Below are 15,224 nucleotides of genomic sequence, written 5' to 3'. Positions count from 1 at the left end.
CATTTGATATCAGTCCATAGATTAATATATTTGATATGAACTTCTAGTAGCCTACTTCGCGTTGGTGTTATCTTTTCCTTAACGCTACTAGCCCTAATAGGTTAAGAGAAAATAAAATGAAACTTCTGACATTTGATTTAAGTCTTGTTTTTTTATTTTGCCAAGTTTTATTTAAAAAAAAACTTATTATTTCGATAGATTATTTAATTTTGGCTATGCTCTTCTATATTTAGCAAGTATTTAATTGATGTGTTATTTGTGGATGCATACAATTTCATCGGTTGGCTGAAGAGAGAAAAGAAAAGATTGCCAATTCAAACCCAAAAGTTAATAAAATAGACTCGACCACCACTGCATGGCCAAAACTTGTTTATTATGTTCCCCACCGAGAGGTATGAAAATGCTATGTTTCCGCGTGTATTTATAAGAGCGTCCATCTCAAGAAAGAACATTTTTTGGTTGTTAGCTTTGAATACGATGGAGTACTGCAAGCATTGGAATGTTCATAATTGTTGACACTAAGAATCTCAGACCAGTCATGCGGACGGGTTAAGGTTGTCTTGGATAAGCATCGGGTTTTTCTAAACAAACTCACAAATCGCTCTCAAAAACCCAGCCTGGCCATTTCCATTTAACACAGATGTTGGTGTAATCAAATTTCCACGACTATTCAGATATAAATCTTACAAGTACGTTCTGGAATGCTTTTAGTTAAGTTCCCAAATCTAACTCAATTGATGGCCCCCAAAATATGGGTATACCATACCCATGGACGGCAAAAAATTATCAAATCAATTTGAATATCTCGCAGCAGGATGTTATACATATAGGCTTGTTATTAATGTAATTTATGTAAAAGAATAAGTTATTGCTTTCAAAAATGGTATAATTAGGCTCAACTTTGCATTACCGCAGCAAGAATTTCATACATAGAATTGGAATCACTTTAAAGACTTTTTTATGTGAACCATGTCGATGGTGTTTTCATTTCTGCAAAATAAAATCAAATGGGGTGGCGCAACAGTCCGTTGTGAACCAGGGCCTAGTGACTTACAACTCTCAACCATTCCTGTGTGCGAGTAATGTTGTCAGGAATGGAGGGGACCTACAATTTTATGCCAAATCCGAACGGCTAGTTTGAGAATGCACTTTTTCATGACAAGAATTTCTCTTGAAGGATTTGTCAATTCCTCGCAAGAGGCAGTCGCCGCGAAAATTATTTTTTTAAGATTAAGGTGGCGCAGGCAGGGATTGAACCCAAGACCCCTTGCATGACAGTCCACCGCACTTTTTTTTTTTTTCCAAATTCATTTTTATTTAATTCAATCTTAAACCTATCTTAAAGCTAGACAAAAATTCATAAAACTAGCCTAATTATCCATAACTTACAACTAACTTAATGGTCCTATACGGACACTCTAAGCTAAACTATAACACTAATTACTAATGCCTTTCGGCCTGCTGGCTACTGAAAGGCCATCGTATCCAAGAAGCGGCTCCTTTCTGGACCTTTTGCTGTACGACACCAGACTGACAGTTACAGACAAAGTGGGTAATCACCCGCGAAACTGCTTACAGACAGTCGAGTACGACAGTGATCACTGCGGACTGGCTGCTGTAATGCAGATTCCGAACGAACGCGTGGAGTTGGAGGAATACGTTGCAACGCACTCTTACAATTACAGTAAGATGCGTTGGCCTCGTTTCACCAACGCCTTAGCGAGAGAACTTCGTTCGAGTGACATAGCCCCACCAAACAACAGAAACCTGACAAATACAGAAATTGACCAACATTTACAACAGATGGCAGAAACAATAAAACGAACAATGGAAAGGACAATTCCAAAGTACAAAGAACGGGACCAAATGGACGCTTACAGAAACGCGACAATTGACGCACTACGTAGGCACAAGAGTGGCTTACTGACAAGACTCAAAAACTTGTACAGACGACTTACAGACCCACGCGACTTGGAGGTTAGGACACTGAAATCGTCAATAAAAAATGTCAATCTGTTGATTAAGGAGAACTACAGGTTATCAATTAACAAGTACTGGGACCGCAAGATCCGGTCAGTTAATTCGAGTGACCCTGGTATGTTCCCCAAAATCAATAAGATATTCAGAACAAAAAACGACAATGACCTTCCGTGTCTTAAACTCCAAAGAACCGAAGAGAACAGAGACGTACTCAGGACAGCGCAAATAGATCCAGAGGAAGCCATCTTTGACGATGACTTTTACATAATTGAAGATCCGAAGGAAAAAGTGGAGGCGGTGGGAGCTGCTTTCCAGCAAGTGTACAAGGTGAATGTTAGCATTCGCCCCAACCACGACCTGGAAAACAGAGCCCTACTTAATCACTTTTACCTTCGAAATGATATGACACAATGGCGATCTGAGAACCGCGGTTTCATGCGGTTCAATGACGATTCCTTGGCAAATGCCATAATCGCCGAGCAAACGGGACCAAGTCCCTTGTTAGTGACGAAGGTTGAGCTTCAGCTCATCTTTAATTCAATAAAAAACAAAAAGTCAGCAGGTGTCGATGGTATATCCAACGTTGTACTTAGACATTTACCGATGGAAGCAATTGACATTTACACCACGCTCTTCAATAATGCACTGAATAATGCATATTATCCAGTGCATTGGAAGACCGCTGTGGTTCATCCTCTCCCGAAAAAGGGAAAGGACAACTCCAACCCGTCAAATCTTCGGTCGATAAGTCTTCTTCCGAGTATCAGCAAAGTTTTCGAAAAGATCATTAATAGGGCTCTGACTAAGTGGGCTGCGGACAACAAAATAATTCCGGATAAACAGTTCGGGTTCAAGGCGGGTCATGACACAATTCATGCTGCGTCTAAACTCGTTTCTGATATCCAATGGAATAAATCAAAACAACAATGCACAGGTGCTGTTCTGGTTGATTTGGAAAAGGCCTTTGACACCGTATGGTTAGAGGGCCTTTACCTAAAACTGAGCAGGCTTGGCATAAGCAAGCCATTGTTGTATATACTTTATGATATGCTTAACGGTAGAAAGTTTGTTGTCAAAAGTGGCAATGTAACTTCTACCACAACATTCTCAATTAAAAATGGTCTTCATGTGGGAGCGGTGAATTCGCCGATTCTCTTCAGCATTTACACCAGCGATCTGATAGGTAGTCTTACAAAGGCAATTGCGTACGCCGACGATCTAATTGCGTACAGAACGGCCCGAAAGGTTGAGGTTATTAGAATTCTCTTGCAGCGTGATTTCGACAAGATTCAGCGATATTGCGACGACTGGAAACTGAAAATAAATGTCCAGAAGTCAGAGACAATTCTGTTCCGGACTCCGTTGGCTGGGGCCACGAGGGATACGTGTAAGAATTGGCGCAAGATGGTCATCGTTGATCTTCACGGGCAGCCATTGGCGAGCAAAAGTGTAGTGAAGTACCTCGGTATCTGGTTAGATCAGTATTTATATTTCGACAGACATATAAATGCTGCTCTGACCAGGGCCAGAGGAGCCTTCGCTCTGACGAAACGACTGTTTTTTAGCAGTCGGCTTGACCCCAGAGTGAAGGTAATTTGCTACATGGCCCTCATACGGCCAATGATCGTTTATGGTTGTCCTGTGTGGTTCAACGTTGCCCCTTCCCAGATGGAGAAGTTTCGGGTGTTCGAGCGGCAGTGTTTACGACGCTGTACCGGCTTATATCGAACAGCCGAATCTTCTTATGTGCATTACTATTCCAACGAGGTCCTATACAACGGGGCTCGAATCAACAGAATTGACAATTTCGTGATAAAACTCGTTCGAGGTCACATTGCAAGAGCTATGTCTTCGACCAACAATTTAATTTTCGGGGCGTTCTATCCGAACGACGAGTATTTTGAAAGTGCACGCTTGAGCGGGTTCATTCCACCAGAGGCATTCCTCTTTTTAGACAAATGCGGTCTGATACAGGATAGATTGGCAGTTCCGTTAATCTACCACGTCAGACGAAGAACCGTGGATAGGCGACTCCTGTACAATCGGGACGTCATGGCACAAGGCGGAGCAGAGCTCCTTCGGTTCAGTAGGGCTGTGTCCGAACGGGACCGAACTGATAGGGTGAAGCAGGAGAACCAGTTTTGGTGGCTTCAATCGGCACTTGATATTGGGTAGTCGGGATGGGGTTTTAAGCCTTGGCCGGCTTACATACTTGTTTTATGTTTAGGGTTTAGTTTTTAAGTAGAATAGGCATGGTGGCACGAAAAAAAAAAAAATTAAAAAAAAAAAAAAAAATAAAAAAAAAACAAAACAAAAAAATTAAAAAAAAAAAAAAACATTAAAAAAAAAAAAAAAAAATAAAAATAAAAAAAAAAAAAAACAAAAAAAAGACAACGAAATATGAAAAACAAAAATGTTAGATAGTTAGATTTGCTGCTGTGGTTGTTCTAGTTTTAAGTAGTTTATAGGTAGAATAGGTAGTTTAAGTTAGTTTTTAAGTTTTATTTAAGGACCTTATTTTAAGTAGTTTGTAAGTAAAAATAGATAAAAAAAAGTTACAGTCCACCGCACTAACCATCATGCCACGGGTACGGTTCTGCAAAATAAAGCGAAATATAAAAAAAAAAACAAAATTGAATTCTGACGAAATAAGAATTTAGATGAGGATAATATTTACATATTTTCATAAAATTAAAAAAATCCCATTTCTTTAAAATCAAATTTAAGGGAATATTGATGATGAGAATAAACAATTATTTAAAATATTGACGAGGTTTCACTGCTGTTTAAATTTTCTCTGTGTTATCAAAGAACGAAGTCGAACGGTGTCTAATCACATAATCTTGAACACCATGTGATATAACACGGCCATTAGCTGTGTTGTTCCGTCCTGTTGAAATTAAATATCATCAGTTCGGGCCATAAAAAGCTGGTTATCATCTCACGATAGCAAACACCATTCACAATAATACCTGACCGGCATCATTTTGGTAAAAAAGAATCCACTAAAAAAAAATGTGCGCTTCGCCACTGAAGACGATTTTCTTCGAAAATGAATTATTCACTGTTGCCATTTCTTGCCACAATTTTGACCATTTACTACTCCTGAAATGGTCAAGAGGCTATAGTTCTTTTGATATAATGGCACCTTGTAAGCATGTAAATGCAAGTCTTAATGTAAAGTGCTCATCAACGACTAGCGTGAGGGATACAATTGTTAGGCACGACGACGAGTTGAGGTGTCCGGCTCTTCAGCCACGAGTTGTACGAGCATGCACTGGTGTTTTCACAAGATGCATCATGGCAACACCCTTATTCTATTATTTGCTTCTAACAAGGTTATAATTCCAAAGTACAACAATTTTGATGACAAATTAATAGACAACAGAATATACCGAATAATAAATAACAAAAACAGAAAATAGAATTATGTACAACCAAAAACATAAAATTTACTTATTCCTTAAAACACACCAGTAAAAAATTCCTAAAATTGAATTGCTACGACTGCTGAAGGCCCTAGTCTATCGATTATCTGTACCAGCAAGTTATTGTAATGAAATCATAGCTTTACAAATAATTTTTGTTTGAAAATGCTCTGAAAACATCGAGAATAGCTTCGGCTGTGTGGCACGTAGCACCGGCTGTCCCTTTCAATTTTTTAGCAAGAATTCGTGTAACATGGCCCGAAAATTTTTTGCTCATTTTCGAAGAAAATGGCCCAATTATGCTTCTAGACCAAAATCAACAACAAACATTGATTAGTTTTGGGTGCATTGGCTTTTCAATGTATGCGTTCGGGTTTTCTGTGCCCCAAATCCCACAATTTTGCTTCTTTGCATACCCACCAAGATCAAAATGAGCTTCATCTGAAAAGATGTTTTTTTTGCAAAATTGCCATCTTCTCTAAGCGTTGTTCCCAGCGTTGTTCAAGCGGAAGGATAAAACTAATTAACTGTCAAATCAAACATGAGCTAAGAGTTACCGTTCACGAAATAAGCAATTTATGGAAATGAATCCCGATATGGCTAGCGACATAGGAGTATTTGTCAAAAAGATTATTGGCAGATCTTTGCAGAAGAACTGAACACTTGGACATCCGTTTCGTGAAGGAAAAGATTTGCATAAGATTTGTTGATAAAAATTTGTAGTTTCTATTAAAGAAGTTATTATTAGCAAATAGGTTTGGTTGGACTACAATGTTAAAACTCAAACTAAAAATTGCTTAAAATAAAAAAAATACCACACCTACTACAGCATACATTCACACGGTTTACTTTCCACCGATATGACTGTCACATCAAACATTTGATAGGGATTTCCCTACAAATATGTCGTTTCTGAAAAGAGCTACCAGCGCTTACAAAAAACGAATGGAACCTTTTTTAAGTTACCTTTTTTTATGTACAAAAACACATTCTTGTCACGGATATTGTTTGCGACATTCGAAAAAACACAAGAAAAGTAACAATATCCCTGTTTTGTCGGAAAAACGATCAATAGTATAGTAGGATTTTACACGAATAACAAAAACAATATCCGCAGTATGGATACTACCGATAAAAGTTAAAGCTGAAACTTACTACGGTTGGGTTTTTGACATTTATACGAGTCTCGAATGGATCTTATGTGATTTCGTTCTGAAATGCTGGTACGATTGATATTGCATTTGTATCTCGGTGGCTTTGTTCGTTGAGTAGTTGTGCATTGGGGATCATGTTTTTTCCATTGTTCTGTTACTGTTGATATTACTTAGTTTTGTTAATGAAAATTTCCAATAGAAAAGATAATTAAGTTTTGCTATGTTTCCACCAAAGGTTTATCTCAGTTTAGATTAAATAAGAAGAAGGTTTAAAATTGATTAAGTTTGACAGCACTTTTTTAAATGCAAATGGTGTTTCGATATTTCTTATATTCAAGTATTTTTTTCAAAAAGAAACAATGCATTTGGAGTTGTATTTAATTTATAAATACATTTTAATATTTTTATTGATGAAATTTCATTTTACTGAACAGCTGACTGCCAAGAGCAAACAAAATTCCATTTCGTTCTACTGTTGGTGTTCCAATTTTGTACTGTTCCGATCACATCATTAAAAATTTTGCTGATAAAAGCAACAGTACAAAAATTGTCTAAGACGCGAGGCTCGATGTTATGATCGAAAGAAAACAACATTTAATGACTTAAATTTACTGAGTGCTATAAACGCTCATCAGTAAAATATTTCAGATTCCTCCTGTTTCAAATTTTAGTGATGGATTTTACCGAGAGCTATAACCAGCCTCTTACGCACACTTATTTGCTTGATTTTGATAGTCAACCATTTAAAATAATCTTACCCGATTTTACCCCTTATATCAACTTTCAAATATAAAAACTGGACTACTGCGGATCCATGGATGGAATACCAAAAAAAACAAGGCTAATGTTACTAAAACACAGCCAATTTAATACTTTTATGCAGGTATTTTATAGGAATTGTAGGCAATAATTAATTTATTAACGTAACTTCTCAAACACACTCTACACCCTGTTTGTCTAGAACTTAATTGTAATGTCTCAACAGTTTCAGAAAGAACCTATTACAACTACAAAGCAGCAAATTGGACTAGGAACAAGTTTTTTTATTAGAGAAAACTTAAATCCTAATGTTGTATCCATCGAAGACATTAATTCATCCCACGAAATCGACACGTACGTTGAACATTTTTCTGAAATAATCAAAAGGGCTACTGATTTCTCCACACCAAACTATATTCTTTCTTCTATCCGTTTACGAAACTCTGAAAGAAGAAAGTGGGTACGATGTAGACAGGAAACTTTTCTCTCCAACTTATAATTCCTAAACAACAAGATTAAGAATGAGATATTTGCCTTAAAAAATAGAAAGTGGGACTCACTTTTATCAAGTTTTTATAAAGCCAGTAAGCCTTTCTGGAAAATAACTAAGGTAATTAAAAAAAAAGGCAATATCATTCCACCATTAAGGATTCAAAACGAGCTATTTATAACACAAAATGAGAAAGCAAATGTCATTGCTGCTACTTTTTACAACAATCATTTAATCTCATCTCATCTTAGTGACAATATTACTGAAAGTGAGATCCAGGATCTTCTTTTAGAAATTCCAAATAGAGAAACAACAACGAATGCAGATTGTTTTACCAACCATAAAACAGTGAAGCAACTCATAAAAGCAACTATCTCCAAAAAATCGCCAGGTGTAGACAACATCAACAACACTCTATTGAAAAAACTTCGAGTTAAGGTCACAAGATTCCTTACCGTCCTTCTAAACTCTTGAATCAAACTTAGCTATTTTCACAGCAGTTGGAAAGTTGCAAAATTATACCCATTGCTAAAACAGGAAAACCACGTGAAAACCCACTAAGCTACAGACCCATAAGCCTACTTAATTGTTTGAGTAAAATCTTAGAAAAAATTATTAAAGACAAGATACAGTGCCTTGTCGATGACCTAAATCTTTACCCAGATTATCAGTTTGGTTTTAGACCTAGTCATTCAACTATACACCAAATTGTTAGAATTAAAAATTCAATAAAACAAAACCTTGGTATAAAGAAATCTACAGGTATGGTCCTTTTGGACATCGAAAAAGCCTTTGACACAGTCTGGCACAATGCCCTTATTTTCAAACTTGCCAAATTTAACTTTCCTATCCTAATCATAAAAATTATAAAAAGTTTTCTAGAAGACAGAAAATTCGCAGTCCGTTTGGGAATCGTAAGATCCTCAAAATATGAAGTTCCCGCAGGCGTCCCGCAAGGATCTGTTTTGGGCCCAATTTTATTCAATATGTTTTTGTCTGATTTCCCGATTCCCAACCCAAATGTTAGCTTAGCAATGTTTGCTGACGATACCGTTTTATTTGCCTCCGGTATTTTATTTCAAAATGCCTTTACCGAATTGCAAGAAGCCATAGTTCTTATTGAGAATTGTTTTCACAGATGGAAATCAAATTCAACGGTACGAAGACAATAGTAACATGGTTTACACGTCGAAGGAATTCTTGTTACTTACCGGACAAAAAACTAAAAATCTGTGCCAATGAAATCGAATGGTCGGATAACTGCAAATACCTCGGCATATTTTTAGATAAAAAGCTTACTTTCAAAACACACATATCTAATACAATTAACAAAATCAACCTAACAATAAAGATTTTATATCCTTTCATTCACAAGAACTCAAGTCTAAGCAAGCAAAATAACTTAATAATATTTAAAACTGTTTTCCAACATTTTGGGGAGCATTTTCTTAAATTGAGGAGTAACACAAAAAAAACAACAAACACATGCTTGGCCCATGAACAAAATTAAAAACTGAAAATAAAAATGTCCAAATTCGAAGTTAATTGGCCTATTGCGAAGGTTAATGTTCCGAAAACAGACAAATAGAAGGATATAATGTTGTACCAAATTTTTGCTTTCACTGCTTAAAGGCCAACATTTTAAAATAATATAGTTGAAATAAATAATATAAATTCATACCTTTTTTATTATAAGAAATTGACAGTTGAAATTAAATTTTACATCAACATACATGTTTGAATATTCAAGAATAAATTCAAGTCATTATTGTAAATTCGATGTTTCATATTTTCAGTTACAATCATTAAGGGGTCAATTATAGCTACCATTGAAATCGATCAAGACGGTGTTTCCCTTTGATTAGAAATGAAAATCATATAATCATCCATAGGAAATCACACAAAGAATTTGATTTTTTTTTTAAAAAAGTGTAATTGCGCATTTATTTTTCTCTAAAACGGACTGAAATTCATTTTCCTGAACAGCTGATACTTTATGTTCAAAGGTGAAACGAATCGTTCCACTGAATTGTGTTCCAATTTCACACAGTTCCAATGATAGATTTCTGTCAGTAAAATTTTATCGGTGGATTTCCATCGGGAAATTTTTTCAATGACAGAAATGTTTAAGGATAGCTATAAACGACCTGTAAAAAAAATTCGAATGTTTGTTTTCAATGATGAAAACCAATGATAGCTATAACTTATACAATGATTTGTTATTCTCGATTAAAGTTTTCGATGGCTCCTATTTTTCTGTGAAATTGTTTTTAAGGAGTTCCTTAGCAGTTAGGAGGGCATTTACCGTTTCTACCTTGAGTGAATTTCTTTTTTTATCTTTTATAATTCTTATATCTGGAAATTTTCTTTCTGCTGTTGCACTATTTTTGGGGCATTATATTTTAATTTTGGTTTTTATTGTAAACAAAATACAAATTTCTTTCCCGTTTTATTTTGGGTAGTAGTTTTCGTCCGTGGGTAGAGTAGCAGTTGACTCTGAAAATAGTAAAATACTACTATAGTAGCAAAAACGACAGCAGTGGATGTGAGTATTAAATGTTACACAATTTATCCACATAGCCCTCTTTGCGCTAGTGTTTTGTCCGTTAAAAGTGGAACCATCGTGAAGTTGGCTACTAGCAGTCCATGTATAGTATGTCGATGATTGACTACTAGCAGTCCATGTATAGTATGTCAATCATCGATGTCAATGCTTACACAGTTAAGAACCTTGTTAGCAAACAACAGGAGACATTTTTCTTAAACTGCTCCTTCTCTGACAACAATCTTATCAGAAACGTATCTAACCAAAATAACACTTAAAATTACTGCCAACTTCTGCATTTTGTTGTTAATGGGGCCTAAGCAATACTAGTTTTTAAGATTCTAATAAGGGTTTCTCATAGTAGCGTTTTCCCTTGAACCATAAATTAATTTTAAATAGGTTTTATGCAAAATCTTAATTCCCAGCTATTTTGAATATTGTAATACATTTAAATTATTTTGTATGCAGAATATAAAATACTTCCTAGAAATAAAGTAACGTTAAAAATATTGTGTATAATCTAATAATTATAAAAATTCTGCAGTGCGTCTAATAATATGACCAGGGACTGTAATCTGAAATTGTTCAATCGAACTGAATTGAGTTGAATCAGCTTACACAGACGACGGAAAACTCAGTGATAGGCAATTTGACAGTCAAAAATATGATGATAAATTATCACCTTAGCCGATTCCACCCCAGATCAACAATCCCAATGCAAGGGAATCTGAACGATTCAAGTTGCTCCAAACACAGACTGGACCCAGGCAGATCTTTTAGATGTATCTTTATCCTTTCTTCCCTCTTTCTGTCATAATCGTTATTTAAAAAAAAAAAAAAACAAATCAATGTTGCTTAACATTATAGTTTTTTTTTTAAATAAACAAATTTAGACAGAGTATCAACTTTCGTGAATTTAATTTGTCTGATTCCATCCAAAGAATTGTTTTGTCCTACCCTTGCACTGAAATCGTAGTTACGCGCGATTTCAATGTACGCAATTCTTCATGGCTTCAACATTCAGGCCAGACAACACCCGATGGAGTGTGTGCAGAAATCTTCGCTGAGTTGAACCACCTAACTCAGCTAGTCAACGAGCCCACCCGAATATCGGACGTTGAAGGTCGAGCAAAAAACACTCTTGACTTGTTTCTTACCTCTGACCCTGATAAGTACACTGTTAGTGTTCTATCTCCTCTAGGCACATCTGACCATTGTGTTATATCAGCAAATTTCTCGTGTCAAAACTGTCCAGTTAAAGAAAGAGAACCGTTTGCCAAATGGGACGGCCTCAATAATTATTTCAGGATCTTTAACTGGTCAATATGCTTCCTCGATAGTGACGTTGACGCCAGCGCTGATATGATCAAAAGTTTAATTCTCCAGGGAATGAGAACTTTTATACCGAACAAGGTTAAAAGTATCAGACCCAAGGAAAACGCTTGGTTTGATGAAAGCTGTAAAGAGGTTATTAGGGCCAAAGAGGTAAGTTTCCGTTGCTATAAAGCCAACCGTACTGAAGAAAGCCGGAAAAAGTTCAAACAAGCCAAGAAGGCCTGCAACGCTCATATTCGACGGACCAAATTTTTACATGACCAAAAGTTACGGCAAAAAATACTGCAAAGCTAATCTCTTTGCTAGGCAGTTCGCCGCCAATTCTACGCTGCCAGTGAGTGTCATGACTCCACTCCGCCTGTACTTGAGCGAGTAAGTGATTATATGGGACCAATCATTTTTCGCACTCGTACTGTGGCAAGAGTCCTAAGCGACCTAAACACACATAAATCCGCTGGTCCGGATGGTATCCCCGCTATTCCCAAAAAAGGCGAATCTTCCTCACCCTCTAACTACCGACCGATTGCACTTACGTCCCTTCTTTCCAAGGTCATGGAAACGCTGATTAATTATCAGCTCAAGAAATATCTTGAAGATCGAAAGCTTCTTAATGACCGGCAATACGGCTTTCGGATCAATAGGTCCACTGGTGATCTCATGGTTCATCTCACCAAACAATGGAGCAAATCTTTACATCGTTTTGGAGAAAGTAAGATTATTGCACTTGATATTTCAAAAGCATTTGATAGGGTTTGGCATCAAGCTCTCTTATCGAAAATGCGTGCTTTCGGTTTTCATGAATCCCTGCTTCATTGGATTAGTAATTACCTTTCGGATCGTTCAATACAAGTAGTATTGGATGGATTCAAGTCTGAAAACCATAAAATAAATGCTGGTGTGCCCCAGGGCTCTGTTTTATCTCCAACACTCTTTCTCATTTTTATTAATGATCTCCTGTCTGCAACATCTAATCCAATACATTGTTTTGCTGACGATAGTACTGTTAGCTTTTCATATTCGTTTTCAGATTCACATTCCTCTTCTTCGGATGTGGAACTGCAACGACAAAATATGGTAAGCTCATTAAATTCCGACCTAAACAGCATTGTTCAATGGGGATTAAAAAACCGCGTGGAATTTAATGTTTCACCCCTTCTGATCTGGCTATTATCTTACATACGTCCAAAGCTTGAGTATAACTCCCATCTCTGGGCTGGTGCTCATGCAACTTACTTAAGCCTCTTGGATAGTATTGAAAGTAGAGCATTTAAATTGATAGATGATAATATCATCATAAGTTCATTTACTTCGCTTAAACATCGTCATAAGGTCTCTTGTCTGACCCTTTTTTACCGTTATTTTAACGGCTTACGCTATAGTGAAATAGCAGTTGCATTCCTCCCCTTAAACAGTTCAACCGTAATACTCGCGCTTCTAGGAATGCTCATCAGTATACCCATAGAGGAAATATATGATAATATATTTCCTCTATGAGTATACCCTCGAGCCCAACTTCGGCCGTACTGTCAAATACAGAGATTCGCCTTACCACACTCTGTCTTTCCTAGTCATTGCAATATTCAGGAATTCAAAACCAATGTGCACCGACATCTCCTTTTAAACCCTCTCTCCTCTTCCTATTGCTCACACTGTGCCTCTGCATAATAAGGGTAGTAATATCCCCTTGAGTGTGTGTTTATTATAAAAAAAAATCAGAAGATAAAAACACAATCTGAGAAATACAATACTAATTGAGTCATTATTTCACGTTTCATTTTTTTTAAATAATGAAATAATTTGGACACCATTGATATTTGAAGCGAATGGATAAGCTCGCTGCCTATAATACCATCAACCAAGAAATTCGTTTTAACATTCGAACTTAAGCTAAATTTCTCTTCGCTACTCATAATGAGAGCATACATTTCCTCTTAAATAAACGAAGTTTTCAAATTTAATTTTTACTATATTTCGAACGAAGTACATATGTATGTCAAAATGCTTGCAAAATGTGTCGCTTATAAATGTGCATTATTCCGAAATTTAAATTCCTCAACTTTTATTGTTATAACTCTTTATAATTTTGCCGGTTCTTTTAATCAAATTTTTTTTAGATACGCTTTTGCAGTAGAGATGAAAAAAATTAGTTTTTTTTTTTTTCATCCATTCGATTAATACTCATATTAAAACAAGTAAGGGAATAGCACAGTTGATGTTATGCTGGGATCTTCTTTACAAAACAAATATTGAGCCGAAATTGGTCCCATGTCGTTAAGAAGTGCTACACAAATTATTGTTTTTAAAAGATTCAACCTTGGCGGCAACTCGACCACATATTACAAATCTTTTGCTCATAGTTCTATTAACACTGCTAATTCTATCAATTTTTCGATAAAAAATGCTCTCGATTGTTTTTTTAGTTAATTAACAACTGTTTGGTGAATTATCTATCTTACTTTTAATTGTTTATAATAAATAAATGAAGTTATTACAAGGCCAGGTTGTTAAAACAAGAACACAATTTTGAAAATGTTCAATCAAAATGCAATCATTTCTATATTTATTTGAAATTGTTTCATTGAGTGTTTTTAATATTACAAAAAAAAGTAAGTCTTTTTATATAGGCTTTATTTTGAAATGCAGTCCAATGAGTGAGAAAACAAGACATTTAAGATCCTGTACCAGGTAATAGAAGCATCTTAAACCTTCTGGGTCTTTAGATCTGTTAACATCCACCAGTGACCCAGTTTTAGAGGTAGTGAATGATATGTGTTCATCGCCAATGACAATCTCTAGTTCCTAATAAAAATTAAACAAAAATAATTATTGCTTTCACCTGGACAATCGGTAACAATCTCACTTGTCGTCCAACTCTGTCTGGTGGTGGCCATGGTGTATCGTCTTCAGCCATAATTTCCGAATCTAATATGATTCGCTTGAGCTCCTCCATAACAGATTGATGCACAAATGCTTCCTTGCGGATCATCGTATCATTTTTGTAGTTGGAATTGTTCGCATAGCGTAGTTTGCCATCGGGACGGAACTCAAATTCCAAAAACTCATGTCCAAATTTTCCCTTGTGGCCTACGTAATAACGTAGGTAAAAATCTTCTGAGGACATTTGTAATACTTTTTATAAAGTTGAAATAAATAAAAAAGCTAAGACTATTGGAAAGCGTTAGTTGTAATTATTAACCTTAAATATAAGAGAAATGCTAATGAAAGCAATCGTTGTCAAAAGCACCGGTGATACCAAAACAAATGAATTAAATTAAAATGAAACCTTAGTAGAGAACAAAAATACACCATTAGAGAGATAATAAATTCCGGCTGTCAGGCTGTGGAAATTGTTCATGGGCGTGTTCAAAATTAATGTAATGCTAACAAAGTGTAATTGGAAGATTTGTATGATTTTTCAATTTCTATTTAAATAAGAACGCTGTTTGAAAATTTATGTAAAATTAAAAATGCGGAATAAAATGTCTGGGTGACTTCCCACTACCAAAACTCTTTTATTTGCTACATTATAGGAT

The 15,224-nt window shown here is 35.9% G+C and overlaps 1 protein-coding gene across 1 annotated transcript; it reads right to left on the bottom strand.

The window, feature by feature from the left end:
- Window positions 1-14,223: 14,223 nt before the first annotated feature.
- LOC129950267 (protein mago nashi) lies at window positions 14,224-14,947 on the bottom strand. Its single transcript, XM_056062148.1, has 2 exons — window positions 14,552-14,947; window positions 14,224-14,490 (listed from the first exon to the last, which is right to left on the bottom strand). The coding sequence occupies exons 1-2, from the start codon at window positions 14,810-14,812 to the stop codon at window positions 14,308-14,310; spliced, it is 444 nt and encodes a 147-aa protein (XP_055918123.1). The 5' UTR covers window positions 14,813-14,947; the 3' UTR covers window positions 14,224-14,307.
- Window positions 14,948-15,224: the final 277 nt, after the last annotated feature.

Source organism: Eupeodes corollae, chromosome 3 (genome assembly GCF_945859685.1).
Source record: "Eupeodes corollae chromosome 3, idEupCoro1.1, whole genome shotgun sequence".
Lineage (NCBI taxonomy): Eukaryota > Metazoa > Arthropoda > Insecta > Diptera > Syrphidae > Eupeodes > Eupeodes corollae.
Note: the sequence above shows the minus strand (reverse complement) of the source record. Positions and strands in the feature narration are given on the sequence as shown.